General features: G+C 34.7%; 1 protein-coding gene across 9 annotated transcripts in view; it reads left to right on the forward strand.

Annotated features, from left to right (window-relative positions):
• CEP112 (centrosomal protein 112) overlaps window positions 1-22,878 on the forward strand; it is a gene marked incomplete at both ends in the record, with an annotated part of 491,423 nt that overhangs the window by 62,795 nt on the left and 405,750 nt on the right. For all 9 annotated transcript variants that reach the window (XM_081273022.1, XM_081273019.1, XM_081273024.1 and 6 more), the window contains 2 exons: window positions 12,806-12,853; window positions 13,113-13,190. In XM_081273022.1, the coding sequence (XP_081129148.1) occupies window positions 12,806-12,853; window positions 13,113-13,190 (126 nt within the window). The remainder of the gene's footprint in view (window positions 1-12,805; window positions 12,854-13,112; window positions 13,191-22,878) is intronic.

Genomic DNA, 22,878 nt, shown 5'->3' on the forward strand with positions numbered 1-22,878 from the left:
ACCCAACAAATGGTTCTTAACCTTCTCCCAGTTCCAGAGAGAAGCATTGTACTTGGCAGCTGTAACACACACATATTTATAACTTGCGTGGCATTTAAGCCTTTCTTTAAACTTTAAAGCTGAAAATTCATTATGTATATTTATAACAGTTGCTTCTAAGGCATTTAACTTAGTCTCAATCCTTTCATCAATATTTACTTGATTGTGCAGAGGAAGTATTTTGGGCTAAATTATTAAGAAATTTTGCATGTTGACTATTTTGAGATAAAGTTCTAGAAGCTGTGACTGTGGATGCAATGAAAGAAACCAAGGCCATAACTCCCACAATTATAATTCCAATGGCACGTCTAGGTCTCGCTAGCTGGGTATGGGTTTGCTGTAAGACTTGAAAACCAGCATCAGCGTACCATGGCTCTGAAATATTAGTAGGCAATAAAACAAAAGAGGGCTGATGAAGTACCAGCACTCCTTTTCCTCTATTATATCTAGTAATACAATTGGTTAGGTTACATTTGTTAAATGTTACAACGTATCTTTCATCTCTCCATTTAACTTTTACATTTCCAATGATTAAAACATAAGGAGATTGGACACTGGCTTGTAAGCCATAGCAAGAACCTTTCTTACAGCTCTTGCCAACAAATTTTGGTAAAGGCTTGTCTGTAAAATGTAAGAATTCTGAGGCAGCAATTAAGCACCAAACATCTTTTTGAATACCACCTTCACTGTAGGTCAAAATATTGCTAACAAATCCTGCAGGTGTCATAGCAGAACTTTTTCGTAATTGTCTTTTATCAATTTTTGGAGACCAGTCTAAGATACACCCACTATCTTTAGACACCTTATGTTGTACTAGAAAGGTATTTACACAATCAACCATCCAGGCAAGTGCCAATCTTAATTGTAGAACTATTAGGACAATGAGGTATTCGTGGAGGTTTTGCAGAAATGACTGGTTTGTTATGATCACTGATCTAGTATAAGGTTTTAAGTCTCCATAAATAGTATGATTAATCAGTCTAGGTCTCCCAATCGCTGTCTTTTCCTCAAATGATACTCTCAGATAGCCAGCATGTTTATCGTGGGACCAACACAAGGATAATTGGGCACTGTAGCCAGACTAAGTAAATCTAGTCACATGATTGGGAGTAATACGAGTATCTGTAAATCCTCCCATCATGAATGAGTCATTAGTAAACACTGGAATAGATTCTTCAGCCCACACAGCTGGGTGTACCAGGGTTGGTTGTGGGAAATAGGTCCAGTAAGTGTCTGCTCGACTCCCTTTTACCTGACAGCCCAGCAGGGCAATCACTGTAGCTACCATCATCAATGGGGTCTTCTTTCTTCCTAGGAGTCAAATCATTCGCAAAGCGTGTGTTGTCAGCTTTTTCACATCTTCCCATGAGATCAGCTTTTCAGCTGGGTCTTTGTGGGTTGTCTTCATTCTTCTTCGATATCTCTTTCTTTTGAGTGGAGGCTTCTCCGGGTTGATTTTCCGTCGCTTGAATCTCGGCTCTATTTCCTCCATGTCTGATTGCGCTTTCAGGCACCCAGATAGGATGGAAAGTACCTTCTGGAAAAACACAAGCGTGACCTCTGCCCCACATAATCACTGGATCTGGGCCTTCCCATTGACCATTCTGTAAGTCTTTCCACAAAACTCTGCCTAAAGGGCCTGTTGCTGTGGAAGACATGTCTCTCAGCTGCAGTGTGACCTTCTGTGTCACAATTTAAAAAATTTAAGCAAACAAGGCATGGTTGAGGCTATTTGGGGAGTCATAAACCTATTCCCCCTTTTTAATTTTTGTAATTGTAGCTTAATAGATAAATCAGCTCGTTCCACAAATGGCTTGACCTTGGGGGTTATAAGGAATTTCTGTTTTATGGTAAATTTGAAACTCTTAGCAAAATTGTTGAAAAGAAGAGCTTACATAAGTTGGTGTATTATGTGTTTTAATCTGTAAAGGGCATCCTAATACAGCAAAGGCTGCTAGGCAATGAGAAATTACATGTTGAGTATTTTCCTTTGTACATGCTGTGGCAAAAATGAATCTGGAGTGTGTATCAACTATTACATGTACATACATTGCTTACCAAATTGAGGAATATGAGTTACATCCATTTTCCATATTTGATTTGGTCTTAATCCACGGGTATTTACCCCTGATGGCAGAGATAGAGTGTGAATAACACACTTAGGGCAGTGACTTATAATTTGATGAGCTTGTTCTCTGGTAATATTAAATTTTTTACATAAACTAGAAGCATTTTGATGATGTAAAGAATGTGAAGCTTGTGCACAATCATATGGAGACATCTGTTGACAAACAGCTACCAATTTATCAATTTTGTCATTACCTGAATTTAAAGGGAAGATTAGTGTGAGCTCATATGTGTTCTATTAAACATGGGTATTTTCGTATTTGTACCGCCTTTTGTAGATTACAAAATAATTTAAATAGCTCTTGTGATGAGGTATATCCAATTACTGAAGTTTCAATATTTTTGGTAACTCCAACTGCATATAAGCTGTTAGAATAAATATTAATAGGCTCATTTGCAAAGTAATTTAAGGCACAAATGAGAGCTTGTAGCTCTGCTCTTTGGGCAGAAGTATATGAGGTTTGTATTATCTCTGTGTGAACATGGCTATAAAAACCTGCTTTATCTCAGCTTGAACCATCAGTGAACACCGTTAGGGCTCCATCTATGGGCTGGGCATGTACAATCTTTGGAAAAATAAGCAATGTTATTGTTGTAAATTGAATAATTTTATCACGAAGGTAATGACTTTCTATATGACCAGAAAAATCAGCAAAAGCTATTTGCCATAGACTAGAAGCTTGAAAAAGCCAATTATTTTGTTGAACAGAAAATGTAATAATTATGATATAAGGTTTAGATCCAATTAGTTGTAAAACTCTCGTTCTACCTTTAATTACTAATTGAGCAATAGAGTCATGAAAAGGAATTAATGTCTTTTGGGGAGAGTGGGCTAAATTAATCCACTCAATAACTCCCAATCTTTGCCATATAGCTCCTGTAGGGGCATGAACAGTTGGAAATATTAATAAGTTTATGAGCTCTTGAGGATTAATTCTAGTAAGTTGTGCATTTTTAATTGCAATTTCAACCTTTTTAAAGCTACTCTAGCCTCTATTATCAGTTGTTGAGGAGAAGTTGGAGAATGATCTCCTTGTAATATCTGGAATAAAGGACTTAAATCAGAAGTAGTTAGTTTTAAGGATGGCCTCAGCCAATTGATATCTCCTAATAGCTTTTGAAAATCATGAAGGGTATGTAACTCCTTAACTTTTATCTGTAGATTTTGAGGACGGATTGTACGTCCTTGAATTATTTGACCCAAATATTGAAAGGGAGGCATCTTTTGTATCTTTTGAGGAGCAATGCACAAACCTATTGCTGTAAGTGAAGCCTCTAACTAAGTAAAAATTTCTGAAAGTACTTCTGGATTAGCATGAGCTAATAATATATCATCCATGAAATGAATAATATATGCATCAGGAAGGTTATTTCTTATAGGAGTTATCACTTGACCTACAAATTTTTGACATAAAGTTGGACTATTACACATTTCTTGAGGCAAAACCTTCCAGCAATATCTTTTAACAGGTGTTTAAAAATTAATTGCTGAGACACTGAAAGCAAATTTTTCACAATCCTCAGGACACAACCTTTTTGAGAAAAAACAATCTTTTAGATCTATTACCATTAAGCTATAATTTAAAGGAATTGCTGTAGCAGAAGGAAGTCCAGGCTGCAATGATCCCATAGGCTGAATTGCATGGTTTATTGCCCTTAAATCCTGTAGTAACCTCCAATTATCTAACTTTTTTTTAATAACAAAAATGGGAGTGTTCCAAGGACTAAGCATTGATTCTATATAACCAGCCTGAAGTTGTTCCTCAACTAACACATGAATTATCTTAAGTTTTTTTCCTGAAATGGTCCACTGAGAAATCCATATAGGCTCTTCTGTGAGCCAGGTGATTTTTTTTCTGCTATCTTTTGGATCAGGGAGACACTCAGGGCCCCTAGTAAAAATTTTGGTTAGTTTTAAGGATGGCCTAAAATTTTACTAATCTTTGTTGAGGAGACTGGTTTGTAAGCAGATACTTTTCCTGATAGTTTCCTTCATTATCTCCAGGAAGAATCCCTTGATTAATTTTTTTTTTCAAATGATCTCATAGAATTTGGAGTTATTAATAATAATCCTATTTTGTTTAATATGTCTCTTCCCCATTTACTGGTAAGGACTCTAACACATAAGGTTTAACAACTCCACTATTCCCATCAGGATCTTCCCAATGGAGATACATAGCACTCTGAGCAGGCTGTGAGATTTGTCTAATTCCTTCTAAGTTAGCTGGCACTATATGTAAGGGCCAATTCTTAGGCCAGAAGTGACTGGACAGGACTGATTTATCTGCTCCTGTGTCCAATACGCCTTTGAAATTTTTATGACTAATTTTAAGTTCCAGTAGGGGGCTCTCCTGCTGCACTAATTGAGACCAGTACACTCTGGCAGTTTGGAAACTGAATTTACTTGTGGGTGTCCATCCAAATTACAGGGTAAAAGAATCAATTGGACGAAGTGTTTTTAGAAGTAAGCCGGATGGCATAATTTGATTTTACAATTACATTTAATTCTCCCTCAAAACAAGAATCTACCACTCCAGGTATCACCTCGATGGCCTCTTTTAAATTGTTATGTCCCAAAATTAACCCTATATTTTTTCTAGGGAGTGGCCCGAAAACCTCAGTAGGGATTTGTTGTGGCTCTTTTTCAGGAATCAATTCAATTACCATGGATGGCTGTAAAGGAATTGCCCGTGGGGTCCGCTCTGGTAGAAATGGCGGCTCCCTATGGTTGGCTGTGATGTTAAACTGTGCGACCTCTCTTGCGGTTCCCCTGTTTTTCCAGCCCAGGGATGGGCCAACTGGAAGTTTTTTGACTCTCTACCAGGCGGAAGTGGAGGCCAAAATGCAGACAGATCAACGCCATCTTGGTAGTTCTCTTGTCCTGCCACGTGGTCTCTAATAGATCTGTTTGCGGTCTGATAGAGCCATGTGTCAAAATTAGAATAGAGTTTATTGGCATCTCAGTCACCCAGTGGGAGTGGCTGGCGGCAAATTGTTTAAGCAAGCTCTGTATAAAAAGCAGATTAGGACTGTAAACATCATAAGCATTTTTCAATTTTTTAATAATTTTAAATGGAATTACCGCATGGACGAGAACACACTGGTCTTGATCATTAACCTGCTCAAAAACTGGAAAGAGTTGAAAGCCACTAATATTTTCTCCAGCTACTGCACCTTTTTAACTCTCCACTGGAATGGAGTAAGGAAGGTCAACGCCAGTTCAGAATACCTGTTAAAATTAGTGCTTCTAACAGGGAGCAGCTGAATTTGAATGGTCAGGGCAGGTGCCGTTAAGCACAATCTGTTAAAATTCCCTGGTAATTCCTGGACTTCATTGACTGATTCATCTCCCTCAGACTGTGACCCTTCCGTGGGCGCTTCCCTGTTGCCATCTTGACTGTGACCTTCAAAACTTCATGGAGGAGGAGGAGGACTTTCTGTCTCTCTATGATTTTCTTCTGGATTTTCCTCTCCTGGAGAGGGATTCTTTATCTCCCTCCCGGAGGCCTCCTCTCTGTGCTTTTCCCCTGGATTTACTCCGGTTTGGTTCAGGCAAAGCTGTTGAGAGCCACAGCCAAAGGGGCCCCAGCAAACTTCCAGCTGCCAGCAAACTTCCAGCTGCCGGCTGATGATTGGCTCACAGCAGCCCCAGCAACATCTAGCTGATTGGCTCCTCTGCGGTGATGTTCATTGGGCTGTTTCCCTGCCCTTCAGACTGCCAGCTGATGATTGGCTCACAGCGGCCCCAGCAACATCTAGCTGATTGGCTCCTCTGCGGTGATGTTCATTGGGCTGTTTCCCTGCCCTTCAGACTGCCAGCTGATGATTGGCCCACAGCGGCCCCAGCAACATCTAGCTGATTGGCTCCTCTGCGGTGATGTTCATTGGGCTGTTTCCCTGCCCTTCAGACTGCCAGCTGATGATTGGCTCACAGGGGCCCCAGCAACATCTAGCTGATTGGCTCCTCCACGGGGCTGCTCATTGGGGGACTTCTTTGGCTCCGCCCACACGACCCAGCCAATCAGCCTCAAGAGCAGGAGGATTGTGGGAGGTGGGGAGGTTTGTGTTGGGGGGAGAGGCTTGTGGGAAGCCGGTGGTGGCAGTTGGGCTCTGAGGGTTTTTTCCTGAGGAGCTGTTTTGTTTGGCGTTTGTAGTTCTAAAAATAAAGTTAGTTTCTTTTGACAAGTGGCTCCTGAATTGTGCCCAGCCAGACTGCGGCACAAAGCTAAGTTTTTTACTTTGGGCTTTGCCCCGAGATTTTTTGCTTGAAAAGAATTTGTTTTTGTTTTTAGTTGGTTTAGAGGAAAAGAGGTTTCCTTAGCCTCAGGCAATTTTTCCATTTGAATAGACTTAATGGCTCTCTGAATACCTTTCAATAGATCTTCAGGGGGCCAAGGACTTTGGCCTATGGAATAAAAAAGACAGATCTGCAATGCAGTTCAAACCTTTTGAATATTGTCAATATTTCCAGGTAATTCTTTAGAAAGGCAAACTTTATGTAATTTTCTTCCTAATTTTTCCTATGTATATAAATTTGGTGAATCTTGGTCACAAAACCAAGGACAAAAATTCACTGACAACTTTTAAAAATTGTAGCACCTGGGTCTTTTTGACCTGCTTTCCCTTCTGATTAATTATTGTCTCTAAAATAGTCAAATACATGTTCTTATTGGTAGAAGTTGAATTTCCCATCATTAATTCTTTTAATGTCTCTTAGCTCCAAAAACTGCCTGGTACCTCTGTGACCCTAAAAATTGTCACAAATTCTAGATTTCTATAGCACACTTTGTAACTCAACCTAGTCGATTTAACTCATGAGCCCCACGTTGGGCGCCACTTTTATCCCACAACCCGCCATGGCTTCATGAAAGAAGGTTCAAATCGTGAGAAACCACTAGGGAGTTTTGAATTAAAGAGACAAGACTCTAATTACCTTTAAACCAGCTCCAGGATGGCTCCTCCTAGCTCCAGCCTTCAGCCACCTATCATGGTAATGAGGTTTACTGAAGAAGCTGTCGAGAGAGAGAGAGAGAGAACATGCAAGGGAGTGGACTTTTATTGGGGAACAAAAAATTCTGGGGAAAATCCCATCCAATGAAGATTAAGGGGGCAACATCCCAAGATCAGGGCGACAATTGGGTCTTCGGGGTAGTGGCCAGACACGCCTCTGCATGGACAAGCCCTCAGACCTGAAAAAGGGTGAGGAAACCTCTGACACAGCTGTGGTAAAACCCCTGAGTTCAATCACCCGTATGAAATCAGTCAATTAATAAGATGTTCATACAGTCTTTTCTTTTCTCCTAGGTGGTTTTTCTCATTTGCAAAAATGCAGTTGACTTTTATATGTTGACTGACATCTGACAGGTTTGCCAAAATCTTAATAGTGCTAATAATTCTGTATTTACATATTCATTTTATGGTTTTATGTATAGAGATGAAATATTCTTTTTCTGATCTTTATATCCTTTTTTCCTCCCCATCCTCCTCCTCTTCTTTCTTTTCACACTGTTTGACTAAAAAAAAAAATGCTATTTAGGATACAATGCATTGTTGAATAGAAGTGTTTTTATAGGGGACACCTTGTATTATTTCTAATCTTGAGAGTGCTTTGAGTCTTTTTTTTTTGTTTGTTTGTTTTTCTTTTCTTTTTTTTTTTTTGAGAGTGCTTTGAGTCTTTAGGATTTATGATTCTTGATAAATATTTTTTGTAGAGTCCCTTTACCAAGCTAAGGATGTCTCTTTTATTCACACATTCTCAAGATATTAAAAATCATGAATGCTTGTAGAACATTTTAATACCTTTTTCTTCTTTTGAGAAGTTCATATAGTTTTCCTCCTTTAATCTACTAATGTTGTAAACCTCACAACAAAATTTTAATTTTATTATGTTTTTGTTAATTTTGCTTTAAAATAGTCATTTTTATTAAAGATATTTAAAATGTAAGATAAAAGTAATCTATTTATCCAACTATTTATCATTTCTGGCATTATTTAGCATGACTTTATGGAGTGTTTTCAACTGGTATTATTGTCATGTCTTTACAATTCTTTTCCTGATAGCTTCATCAAAAACAATCTTTCAAAATGCCTGGCACACAGGAAATGTGTTGGAAGTAATTTTTGAATGAACATGCTATAACCTTAAGCGTGATATAGAAAGTAAATCCTTTGAAGGATCTGTTATGTTGCCTTGTAGTTAAAGATGTTCTCCCAGATTTTTTATCTTCCCCAAATTACCATGATGACTGGGGTTGTGGCTCAGTGGTAGAATGCTTGCCTAGCATGCATGAGGCACTGGGTTTGATCCCGAGCATCATATAAAAAAACTAAATAAACAAAATAAAGGTATTGTGTCTATCTACAACTAAAGATATATAAAAAAGGCTACCATGCATTTATCTATATAAAGTATTAAGACAGTGTAACTTTTCTAAGTGATATGTTCTAATCTGTAAAAAATATTTTAAAATTATTTTTAAAGCATAACAAATAATTCTTTCCTTCTAAAATATATTTATAGTTTTTGTCTAATTGTTTTGAAGTCATATATGGTCATTCCATTTATTTGGTAATCTGAAATAACTACTGACTTTTTTGCAGTGTCTATCCATAAAAATTTAACATGATCCTGTTTCTCTTTCCTCAGAATCAATGTTATTTGAAAAGTTTTTTTCCAGCACGTTTTAAGCTATATACTGATCACAAACTGCCCTTTAACTAGGCTAAGCAATGGTATCTGGCTTCATGGGAGAAAAATAAAACTGATCAGTTTGCATATATTACCTTTTAAAAAATATTGTTTTGGGGGCTGTGGTTGTGGCTCAGTGGTTGAGCACTTCCCTAGCACGTATAGGACCCTGGGTTTGATTCTCAGCACCATATAGAAATGAATAACTAAAATAAGGGTATTGTGTCCAACTACAACTAAAAATAAATGTTAAAAAAAAGTATAAAAAATATTGTTTTGTACCAGGGATTGATCCCAAGGGCGCTTAACCACGGATCCAAATTCCCAGCCCCTTTTTAATATTTTATTTTGAAATAGGACCTCACTAAATTGCTTTGGGGCTTGCTAAGTTGTTGAGCTGGATTTGAACTTGCAATCCTCCTGCCTCAGTCTCCTGAGTATAATAGATTATTAAAGAAAACATTTTTATAACTTTTATTGTGAAAAAATCCATGTAGAAAAAGAATAGTACATTAATAACTTACATGTCTGCTACCTATAAAATTTTGTCACTTTGCTCTATTGGAACTATCTGAATGTAAGTTGCAAATATTATATTGTTTAATCAGAAAATATTAGTCTCATGGTTGAAATTTCCTTGGCTGTTCTTTTTTTTTTTTAATTACCTTTGATTAAGAGAAAAATATGCATTCTCTACTTTAGTTCACAGGAAGGAAGTAATTTTCTAAGTTCTTGCATGTTTAAAATGTTTTTTTTATTCTTGATTTTTGAAGGACTCTAGACAGGATATAAATAGTTGACTCATATTTTCTTTCCATGAGTTTCTTAAATATAGTTTTGTACTGTTATCTTCCATTGTATGATGTGTGTTAAAACTGAGAAGTTTTTTTTTCCATTTATGTCTTATTCTTTTTGGCTAGGGTCTGAAGATTTATTTATTTTTTTTAGTTTATGAAGTTCGCTTTTTTATTTTTATAATACTCTGAATCATATTCAGTATATTACTTGGAATTTTGTTCAAAACATGATATATATTTACGAATGGATTGTTCTGGGTTGATTTTCTTAGCTAAAGAGTGAAAGTATTCAATATAATGTTTCAGGTAATTTTATTTTAAGGAAGTTTTCTTAATGCTTGAATACTGGGTTGTGTTCAATTAATTTTCTTCTTTAAGGAATCTAATTATACATTTATTGGATTCTTGTCCACATTTGAAAGTTTTTATTTGCTCTTTTAAAATATGTTTTATTTAAACATATTCAGTTTCACCTCTTAGTTTCATATCCTGTCTTCTGTATCTCCTGCTTTTGCTTTAGTTATCTTTTTTAACTTGTGTAATATGGGCTCTATTTCTTAGATGATTTTTGTTTGACTTCCATTTTCTCTTTAATTTGGTTAGCTCCTATTTAACATTTTTTCCTATTTTTTTTTATTCTGGTATCCAGTGATTCTTATATCTGCAGTTATATTTGCATGTGTGTTGTCCCGTTAGTGATGGAACAAAAGAATGAAATACCTGTTAATGAGTGGCCTATGCTAAGTGGGTGGCACAAAAGTATGAGGCAGGAGTGATAGAGGAAGAGGACTCAAAAGGAGAACTGTTATCCTTTTTTCCCTAATTCGGGCTTTTTAAGAAAAGCATCTCCTTTTGTTGGACGGTTTTGATTTTGATTTTCTATTTTTATACTAAGTTGTTATGGTTATTGGATTTTTTGTTCAGTTCATGATTATTTATTTTAGATTTTTCTGAATCAGCAATAACTAATGATGTTACACGAGGTGTTAGTTTGATTGTCTTACTTTATTTTCAGTTTAGAAAGGCCCTCTTCTACCACACCAAAGTTCTGTTTCTTTAATAAATGGTGACTTTTTTGGTTGTCATTTTGGTTGGTTATCTTTGGATTCTTTGGTTCTATCTTGTTTATGTAGAACCTTATCCTTCCTAAGGCTTCCTTTTCTGTTTTTTTTTACACTTTTCCAAGCCTTCTGTTTGTGCTCCATTTATAATATTCTGACCTATCAGTTCTCCTCCCCCCCCGCCCCTTTATTTTAGTGCAAGCTGCATAAAGGTAGGCCACTCTCCTTTGGCAGGTCAGTATTTGATGATGCTTATGTCCTTACCATCTCTAGGACCCTGAGGTGTTCCCCTGTTGTCCTCCCTGCTGTATCACTTTGATTTGGCTCAAGATTTTATTCTGCTGGTCTCAGATCTTTATGTGGACCACTTACGTGTTAATCCAGGAATTAGTATTCTCTTTCTCTTCACTATGTTGAAGGCCTGGCTGATGGGTATTTTTATTTGGTTGCTCTATTGATCTGCATGGGTCTTGGAGGCTAGGGAGAGAAATTTAAATTTGATTGGTTGCCATTACCTTATGATATATGCCCTCCATGTAAAAGAAAATTGCTTTGAATATTCCTCTTAATCTAGGTACTATAATATCGTTCCTCTTCAGATCTTATCTGTTGCTATTGAAACTTTTCTCTGTTTTACCTAAGTTCTTTTTTTTCAAGTTTATTGCCTCCATATTCTTGGATTAACAGATTCTTTGTATTCATCAATTGTTCATTTTCCATGATTTTTAACCATAATAAATTACTTGGGGAATTTTGTTTGCAAACAAAATGATATTTCAGAGACGTGGAGTCCAATAGTATATGTTTGAAAACATTTATCACTTAATTCAAATGGTATGCTTCCTGGTACCACTCACTATCCTCGCCGAATTTGTGTTCTTCTACATTATGTAGATAATACATGTAGTGCATTGTGAGTGCATAATGTGAAGAAATTAGACTTCTGTCATGATGATTTTTCATTTTCAGTTTATTTGTGAATTAAATAGTTGAGATAATAATCATTGTATCTGATTTCAATAATTTTTCACTGAAAAACTACTAGATATTATGCTAGGTAACAGAGGTACAAAATTTGAGACGTTGTCATTATTGTACTCATTCTGTACTCATATTGTACTCATTATTGTACTCATTGCCCCAAGGCAATGTGGAGATATACTATAGACACTTAAAATACTATGGAAGGACTACAAGAGCGTAAACACAGGGTACTCTGGGAACTGAGAAGAGGGTGGGACCAGGTTGTCTGTGCCTTCCTCTTCTTCTTCTTGCCTCCTTCACTAATGAACACTGTAGGGCACTCTGGTGGACGTTAGGGACAAAGTGATAACAAGGTAGTCCACATTCTTTTGGGGATGGATACTAGATCATAAAAGGGAATGAACATCTGGGATAATACTAACATGGTAGGAACTAAGTTTCTTGGGGAAGATCATTTCTAATTAGTGAGTCTTAAATAAGTTAATCATGTGAAGACATGGGGAGAAGGGTTTTATTTTCAAAGACTGAATGATGGGGATGCCGAAGTGTAGTGCTTTCAAGATAAAGCAAATTGTCGAGTGTATTTGGAATGTAGGGTATGGTGGGAGACAGATGAAGCCAAAAAGGTAGACAGAAGGGAAGTCTCAAAGGACTTTCCTTTGCTAGTATGGAGCTAGGCTTAAGGAGTCACCAGGTTTGTCTGGGAGTGTAGTGATCAAATTGAGATTTGAAGAATGAATAGTAGGTGCATGCTCATAGCATGCAGAGTGATGAACAAACTCACAGAGGCAGAAAGGCACAAGAAGACCCATCATTTTCTGGTAACACAAGTGATTCAGGATTTTAGGAGCATGAAATGTGAAGTGAAGAGTAATGGAAGATGAGACTGGCAGTTAGGCAGTGAGAGGATCTTGAAGGTGCATTTATGTATGCAAAGGAGTTTGTTTTATATTTTATTTATTAGCGGACCACTAAAATGTATTATATATTCATTCTAAAACTGAAATAAATATTGGTTTATTATAGAAAATGTTTTGATATAACAGCTTAAGTCTATATTTTATCAATTTGAAAATTAATAAACTATTATTTTATTTTTATATCTTCAGATAGAAAATCCTCGGTACCTGAGACAGAAGCCTCTCCCAGTTTCTCTGGTAGGTGAGAATTCCACTGGATTTTTTGGGGGACAGATTTAAAAATCAGTCAATCAATCAAATACTTTTTAATAGAAAATTATATTGTTCCACATTATAAGGCACAGTAATTTTTAAAAATTATCTCATTTGAAAGTGAATAAATCACTTTTTTTCTCTGATGATTTGGTATGGGTTTCAGGCATTTTAGAAGTTTACTTTTGGGTTGAAGACAAACTAGCTCTGAAAAATTATTAAATAACTCTTACTAATTCCACAGATGACTCCCAAGTTCAGCCTGAGAAAATCCAGCAGTTTCCATGATGATCATTTTCTTTCTCGAATGCACGAGAAAGAGGTAGGATTGGGATGTTTTCTATGCACCTACTTGTTAACATAGCTTTAGGATTTTATATAATAGGTGCTTTCTGGTCCTAGATAGAATAATGATGCATTATAGGAAGAGATCATCTTTTGTACAAATATAAAATCATGATGCAGCTTATGCAGGTTTGTCTTTCAATATTTTTAACACCCATCTCCCATCTTGAGTGTCCCAGCTTCACTCCTACCAGGCAGGGATATGCTGAGGGACTCTCTCCTAACTTTCAAGACTGATTATCAGGGGGCCAGAAGAAATGGCAATTTTTAGAAGCAGTATCTTTAACTTTAGTGAATCTCTCTACCCTCCTTTTATCTCAGTTTACTTATAATACATCTTTTTATTGTCACTATTCTGTTTATTATTATTACTGTTCCTACTACTTAAATTGATATGCTAAATTAAGCTATGCTGGGGGCTGGGGATGTGGCTCAAGCAGTAGAGCGCTTGCCTGGCATGCGTGCGGCCCGGGTTCGATCCTCAGCACCACATACCAACAAAGATGTTGTGTCCGCCGAGAACTAAAATAAATAAATAAATATTAAAAATTCTCTCTCTCTCCTCTCTCACTCTCTCTTTAAAAAAATAAATAAATTAAGCTATGCTGTATCAATGTATGATATAATATTCTGTTTTTTGATGAGAATATTTGAGATTTAAACTCAGAGATTTGCAATGTACACTATTCAATTGTTAGATGTATTTCTCATCTGTGGAATAGATCTAAAATAAACCTTATTCCTTCTATGTGAGACTTTGTACCTTTTGATTATAATCTCTCCCAGGCTCTGGTAACTACCACTTTACTCTGCTTCTATGAGTTCAGTTGTTTTAAATTCTATAAAACGTAAACATGTTGTACTTGTTTTTCTGTGTTTGGCTTGTTTCACTTAGCATAATATTCTCTGTCTCCATCTATGTTGTAAATGATGATTTATTTTTTAAGGTCAAGTAGCATTTTCTTATGTATGCATACTGCATTCTCTTTATTTACTCATTCATGGACATAGGTTGAGTTTGTAACAGCTGTTGGCAATAGGTGTGGCAGTAAACATGGGTGTGCAAATATCTATTAACATGCTGATCTCAAATCTTTCAAATAAGTACCAGAAGCAGGCTTGGTAGATTATATGACAATTTCAATTTTAGTTTTTTGAGGAACCTCCATATAGTTTTCCATAAAGACTGTACTAATTTACATTTCCACCACCAATATACAAGGATTCTCTTTTTTCCACCTGCCTTGCAACAATCATTTGTCTTTTTGGTAACCATTCTAGCAAGTGTGAGGCGATGTCTTATTGTAGTTTTAGTTTGCATCTCCTTAACAATCATTTGTCTTTTTGGTAATCATTCTAGCAAGTGTGAGGCGATGTCTTATTGTAGTTTTAGTTTGCATCTCCTTAATGGCTAGTGATATCATTTTTTAAAAATTTCTTTTGAGAAATGTCTGCTTAGGTCCTTTGCCCATTTTATAATCTAATTCTTTGTTTTTCTTCTGTGGAATCGTTTGAGTTCTTTATTTTTTATTATATATTTTGGATATTTTTCTGCCTTCAAGTGTATATCTTTTGTCCCATTACGTTGTTCATCTCTGTTAACTGTCCCCTTGGCTGTGCAGATGTGATCCTATTTCAATTTGACATAATCAATCCTATTTGTCTGCTTTTGCTTTTGTTTCCTACACTTTTGTGATCTGTTCTAAAAAAATCCTTTTCCAGACCAGTGTCTGGAAAGCTTCATGAAGCTTTTTCCTAATTCTCTTATAGTAGTTTTACAGTTTCAGATCTTATGCTTGCCTTTAATCTCTTTTAAGTCAATTTGGGCAGGATTGGTATTAATTGTTCTTTAGATGTTTGGTATAATTTAGCAGTGAGGCCGTCAGGTTTTGAACTTTTCTCTGTTGAGAAACTTTATTAATATTTTAATCTCCTCACTTGTTATTGGTTTGTTCATATTTTATTTTTCTTTAAGATTTAATTTTGATGGGTTGTGTGTGTTTAGAAATTTATCCATTTCTCGAGGCTATCAATCTGTTGGTGAATAACTTTTCATAGTGGTTTCTCATGACCCTTATATTTCTGAAATATTGGTTTCAATGTCTCTTTTATGTCTAATTTTATTCATTTGAATCTTCTTTACTTTTTCTCAGTCTAGCTAAAGTTTTGTCATTAGCATTTCTTGTAAGGTTGATCTTTTGTTTATCTTTTTAAGAATACATGAACATCAGACAATAGAAAATTTTTACCCTTGATAATATCAGTGTGGATCAGGAGTGAGCATATCAATGTTCATGACATGTGTCTTTAAAGAAAAATATTTAAAGTTGTCAGGTATTTCATCAGAGAATGTTTGTAAATGTGCGCAGCATTATTTTTTTCCTACACTCTTTTTGTTATTCTTTTTGGCTTACTGTAAGAATGTTTGTGGTATCCTTGAGAGATTTACAAATAAATATCAATTATCCACTGTACATTTTTCTAAAATCATTTTGCATTATTAGTAGTCATTTTTGTCTTAGTTTAATGAAGTGTTTTGTTCATATTTTTCTCCATCATAAAACATTTAAAAGTTTATGTTGATTGTCCAATGTGAAAGCTATCTTAGTTTTATCTTTTTTTTTTTTAAAGTAAAGTTTCTTATTACAGTTGATGTGGATTTTATTGATGAAGTTTTTGAAGGTAGAGAAATAAATATATGTATATGTAAAATTGTCTATAAAATCACACATAGAAATAAAAAATACTGTTAAAATATTTCATGGTCTTTTATTCTTTTTTATATTTAGCCTGTAAGCACATTCATTTTCATTAGAAAATTGGGATGTTGTTGTATATGTTGTTACATATATCTTGAGTAATTTTCTTGCTATTGAATATTGTTCCCAAGTATCCCCAAGTAACTTTCCTCACTCCTGGTGTTGGGTGTTGAGATTGTTTACAGTTTTTCCCAATATAAATAAATTTCAGAAGAATATCCTGATACTTTCGTCTCTGTATTCATCTCTAAATATTTCCTTGGAACACTGAATCATACTCTGTGATAAAATTGAAATGATGGGTTTTGTGAGCTTATTATAAACAACATAATTTCTAGAATAAAATGAAGATTTGGAAGCTTGTTGAAAACTGCATGTTGTTATAAGATACAAGTAAGGGATTTATTATGTGAAAATAAAAAGTCAAACATAATCAGGAGACATTTAAAGTCAAAGGAATGTAGCAGTTCAGATTGCCTTTTTAAATATAAAAATACTAATTTTAAACTGATTTTATTGTTACTGTCAAACATATTTTTCTATTAAAGTTTTTCAGTTTTTAGTTGTAGTTGGACACAGTACCTTTATTTTATTTATTTATTCATTTTTACATGGTGCTGAGGATGAAACCCAGGGCCATGTACATGCCAGGCAAGTGCTCTGCCACTGAGCCATAACCTCAGCCCTAGTTTTATTTTAATTTTTAAAATAAAAAACAATGCTTGTGTTGTTTTATTATTTTCCTCCCTCTTTCAGAGATATTTCTGTAAAAAGTTTTTATTCCCAAAGGTAAATGCATAGTTATGTTATAAAATGTATTATTTTCCTTTAGAAGAATGATATTATGTTTGTTTTCTTAAATCAGCTTTTTAAGCATTTAATTGTGGACACGTTGATAAATGCTTTTGTGTTTTGAATTTTGTGAAAACCTTGCATGAGAAGGTTAAGTAGTTCTGGTGCGCCTTGTGAATGTTCTGATCTAAAAATAGTTTTGTTGTTGTTGGGCGATGTTTTTAAAACAATAAATAATTTTCTTTCAAGTGAGTAAATTTTATTTTTAAGTAAAATAATAATGCTTAAGAATTAAATACCTAATATTTGCTTTCTTAACCCTAATATTCATTCTTTAGTAATAATCATTGCTAAAAATTTAGTGTAATTTCTCTTTAAAATTGTCTGTGAATGAATGTGTTTCATATAAATGAGTCCATAGGCTGTATTTTATATGCTGTTTCATTGCCTTTTTTTTTTTTTTGGTATTAGAGATTGAACCCAGGGTCGCTTAACCACTAAGTCACATCTCCAGCCTTTTAAGATTTGGTTTCCTTCTAATTATAACCTGTTCTAGCAACTTTTAAAATTCGTTCCTTATTTTCATATTGGGCATTTTCATAGTAATGTACCCTAGTATAGGTCTGTTGTAATTTTGTATATTTGGAGTCCTATAAGCCTCTTGTATTTGATTTTTTGATTTTGTTTTTCATTTTTAAGGTTTGGGAATCTTTCTGATATTATTTCATGAAAAGTTTGTACATTCCTTTGATTTGTATTTCTGAGCCTTCATGTATTCCAATAAATCTTTAATTTGGTCTTTTCATGTTATCCCATATTTCTTGAAAGTTCTGTTTGTGATCTTATAACCTCCTTTCTCCATGGTCACCTTTATGTTCAACATTATATATTTTGTCTTCATTGCCTGAAACCCTGTCTTCCGGTGGTCTAGTTTGCTGGTGATGATTTCTATTACGTTTTTAATTTGGTTTATTGATTCCTTCATTTTAAGAATTTCTGATTGATTCTTCTTCAGGATTTCTATCTCCTTATCAAAATGATATTTCACTTCTTGTACTTTCCGATTTCATTCCTTACATTGTCTTTTACCTTGCAGATTGGTTTTAACTATGAACTTTCTAAATTCCTTCTCTGACATTTCCTCCACTGTGATATCATTGGATTCTGTTAAGGAGGTATTTTGGTGTTTTTGCAGGGCATGGTTTTTGATCCCCTGCTTTTTAATACTGTTTATATGTCTATCTATTCATCAATAAGAATCTGAATTGGTAGAGCTCTGAATTTATATTGTCCCTGGAGGTTTCTAGTACCTCACAGTTTAGGGGGGAGACAAATAATAACAATAACTAATGCAAACAATATACAGCATTAAAGGAAATACTCAGTTCTTATTTTGACATCTATGATGTTAATTGGTCCTGTAAGCAGAAATAGTATGGTAAGTAATTGCCAATAGTAAACACAAGAAAGATTTTAAAAGGGTTTGCTATCCAGGAGAATTCAGAATAGATGTAGGATGTGATGACTGTGAAGGAGGATGAATCAGAGTAGAAGCAAAAAATTAAAGGTAGAGTAAATATGGAGCAAATCAAGATAGATGAAATTTTATACAGATTACAGAGTTTAATTTTAGCATCTTAGAATATCTGATTAGCATTCAGAAATCAAACTTTACAAGCACAACTTCCATTTTAGATTTATAATTGTGTGAAAGATACTTTAGATGTTAAATGAGTAATATTTATAGTATAATCTGAGTTAAGTTATTATATTGGTTTTGTTTTGGTTTGTAAAATATACCTACAAAATATTTTAAACTGTTCTTTCAATTTATTTTGAGTGCCATGTTAAAACATATGTTTAGTAACAATTCTTTATTTTAACTTCAGCTCATCATTCACAAACTTACTTTGACTTGTTTGCTTTTGTAATGGCTAACACATTTCCTTTGATGTCCACATCACAGAATTCTGTGACAGTGAGCATCATCCAGTGGGTTTTTTTTCCCTGTAATCTGAGAAAAGGTTTCTGATGTGGATAAAGATATTTGTAAAAGTGTTGTCATTGAAAATGGAAGAAGAGGCAACACAACAAGAAAAAGATCAATTTTTAGAGCTACCTCAATTTTCAGAGAACGGATTGTAGAAATTTCTCTATTTGTGAAATAAAATAGAAAAATTCCTTTGAATTTCACCTCCATCCACATTGAATATTCCACCTATTGCCTAAAAAAAGGATGTTGCTACTTTCTTACATGTAATTCCAATTATATTTCTTTTCCTATGAGTCAGCTAGTTAAATGTAAAATTTCAATGAATACAAGAAGGAAATCTGCATATAAATGAGAGAACTAGTAATTTAAAACCCTTTTTGGGAGTGGGAGGTACTGGGATTCAATCCAGGGGTGCTTTACCATTGAACTACATCCCTAGGCCTTTTCAGTTCTTATTTTGAGACAGGGTCTTGCTAATTTGCTGAGGCTAGCCTTGAACTTGGGATTCTTCAGTCTTAGCCTCCTGAGTTGCTATGATTAGAGGTATATGTCACCACAACCAGTTGGTTCATTTACAACATTTTTTTTTGTGTGTGAAATATATCATTTAGATAAACACAAATTTAATAAATAGGAATACCATTTTAAGTACTATCCAGGCAAGGATTAGATCATTGCCAATAGTTTTTACCCTCTATTAAGGTTACAACAATACTGGTTGTTAATATGCAATACCCAGTACAGGTGTTGATATAGGAAGGAAAAGGAGAAAGTTTCAAGTGAAAAAAGGAAGTATTCATTAATGCATACAGAGAAGTTAAAAAAAGTAAACAATATCTCAATAGGTTATATAATTATATTTGTGCTTTATATAAGTTATACATGAAGTATGAAGCCATTTTTTAAATTAGATAAAGGAAAATAACTGTGTGTGTTATGTGCATTTGAATATAATTTCTTTTAGTGGGGTACATTCCAAAATGATTAAAATTATTGTTTAAGAGAATGTCATACATCAGTTGTCTCTAGGTATGAGATAGCCTAAGAAATAATTTATATTTTGGGCCAAGTTTATAAGTAAGCAAAATGGATAACAATTGGTCTTATGAAATATCACAAATTGATATTTTGAGAGTAGGTTTTAGTATAGTAGTGGAGATATTAATCAGAAAATTGTAATTGCTTACATGATAATTTCTTCTAATAACTAACAAAATTGTCTAGAAAGATGACTGTATTAATTAGATATCTGAGCAGGTAGAGTATTACTTATTTTGTGAATAAGTATTGCATGATTATTTGACTAATTATTATTGAAACATAGGAACTGTGACTGAACAAATAAATTATTCAGCTCTTGCCAATAACATTTGGTAATAGGTGACCAATGGTTTAGATATTTTTTTTTCCTATAAAACTTAATTGGTATGTAGGCATAGTGAGTTCCTTGGTATGAATTGTATTGTTCTGTCCTACTCTGTGCTATGCTATGCATTATATATTTTGGGGGGACAGTTTCTCACTATGTTGTTCCAGCTGACCATGAACTCTGGGACTCAAAGGTTGTTCCTGCTTCAGCCTCCATGTTGGGACTGCAGGTGCACTTCACTGCACCTGGCATTATTATTTTAAAATGTGTGGATGATGACTGTCTAAATAACTGTAATACATTTTCCCCCTTACATAGTAATTAGTGGTTATTATGCTCTTTTATCTTTAATTTCTGTTAATTTAGTAGCAAATGTTAAGCAAAATTTGTACATATAAAACAATTTAGAATAAAAAGTAGCATTCTGAATAAGAAAACTGCTCTTATGTAGGAGTAAATGTTGAATAACTGAGTGAATAGAACATTTGGGAATGTGATTTAAAAAATATATATCCTTCATTCAAAGTTTGTAAATATTGAGTAAAATGCATAGATGACATTGGTGATTATCTTAAAATTTAACCAGTTATACTGTAAGTAGCATATTGTTACACCCAAGGAGACTTTTATATTAAATCAGTGAGTATATTCATAAAGTTGACTCATCTGGTAGGAATGTTCAATATAAGAGCTGTTTGAAGTAAATATTTCAGAGAAGATGGGGCCTACTGAACATTGTAAATAGAATTTCTTAAATTTCAAGTAGAAATTTCAGAAATACTTTTAAAAACAGCTTGTGGGAATACCTTCTAAAAATTGAAGGCATTCAATTTCAGTTTCTTTGCTTTGGCAGTAGTTTCTCATAAGGTGGCTTGGCATATACTCTTATTACTGCAAAGTGAGCCCTGATATCTTGATGTCTGTCTCTTTTTTCTGGATGTAGGTTGTTTAGCCCTGGGGTGTTAATGTAATTTTTCTAAGGGAATTTTCTGGTCATATTGCCTAGGTATTTGGTTCAGTGAGTTAAGACTTTCCTTTTTCCATTTATCCAAGTTGATTTAAAAAAATTATTAGTTATTGATAGACCTTTATTTATTTGTTTGTTTATTTGTGTTGCTGAGAATAGAACCCAGTCCTCGCACATGCCAGGCAAGTGCACTACCACTGAGCCACCAACCCAGCTCCTATTCCAGTTGATTCTTTTTTTTTTAAACACCTTGATTTTGTGTATTTATTTTTATGTGGTGCTGAGGATTAAACCCAGAGCCTCACACATGCGAGGCAAGTGCTCTACCGCTGAGCCACAACCCCAGTCCCTCCCAGTTGATTTTTAACCATAACTTTTTTTTTTTTGACAAATGGTGTAGATGAATATTTTAGTTCCACATGAAACCTCTGTAACATGAAAGCTGGTTGGTGAGAATAAGTTGAACAATAGTTGATTTAAGCAATGGAATAAGGTGGCATTCACTTTTCTTATGCACTGTTTTTAAGATGAAGTTTTTTTCTTATATTCCTTAGTGACTCACTCTATTTTGGTCTGTCATTAAAGATTCTATAATTTAGCCTAAGTTATTTACTTTTCTAAATTTAAAAAATTAATTTTAACACACACACATACACATACACACATATAAGTATACTTATACAATGAAAAGAGAATGCAAGTATGACTAAAAAATTATTATTATTTGTGGTGCTGGGGATTGAACCCAGGGCGTTGCACATACATGTGCAGGAAGTGTTCTATCACTGAGCTACATCTCTAGCCCTATGAAATTATTTTATTCAATAAACATTTTGAGAGAAAGTCCCTTAAACATATTTTTCAGTTCTAGGAAAGAAAGAGAGTTAGTGCAAACCAGTTGTGAGGCAATGTAGAACAGGAAATGTGAGGTGTAATGAGGAAAGAGATCTTGCTTCTGTGTGGGGAACCTGAGGTAGACTTCATGAAAGAAGTGACATTTGAGCCAGGAGTTGAATTGTGTGGGATTTTAATAGTAAGAGAAGACTTGGAATCAAGAAAAATAGCTGTGTTTAGCTGCAGCTCATCCACCATTTGGCTGGTGCTAAGAAAAAGAAAAGAGAGTGGTAAAGTCAAAACTGTATGTTGTTGTCCATAAGACAGAGCCATGAAATGTCAACTACAGAGTAACATTTTTCTCAACTATGTTTTAGAAAAGTAAATTGGTAGTAGTTTCTCAGATGCATTAGTCGTGTGAAAGATTGGAAACTAGTGAAGAGGCTATTCTAAGAGTTGAGGTGAGGGTTAATGAAAGACCGTTTGGGGCTGGGACTCTAGCCCTGTAGTAGAGCACTTGCCTAATGTTGCAACTGGGTTTAATGCCTAACACTGCAAAGAAAGACTGACTAGCAGATTGGTGGTAGTAAGGCTGCAAGTGAGGCACTGTGTGCTAGGATGGAATTTTGGCAACTACTGGAAAAGAGGAATAAAAGATAAGGAACTTGTTTGTACATAGTACGTACTATTTTTAATGATTGTTGAATTTGATGTGCCATAGAAACATCTAACTGGAGATGTCTAAGGGACAGTTGGAACCCAGGAAAGATAAGAGGCCTGGAGATTGAGAATTGTGATTCATCTGCATTTGAGGTTAGAATTAGATACTGAAAAGATCACCAACGAAAAGTATTTGTACATAGTGGAAGATGACTGTGGGATTCGGTTCAGGGCAATGCTAACCATTAGGTACACAGAAGTAGATAATGTAAAAGAGGTAGAAAAATATCC

This window comes from Spermophilus citellus, assembly GCF_964194105.1.
Source record: "Spermophilus citellus genome assembly, chromosome: 17".
In the NCBI taxonomy this organism is placed as follows: domain Eukaryota; kingdom Metazoa; phylum Chordata; class Mammalia; order Rodentia; family Sciuridae; genus Spermophilus; species Spermophilus citellus.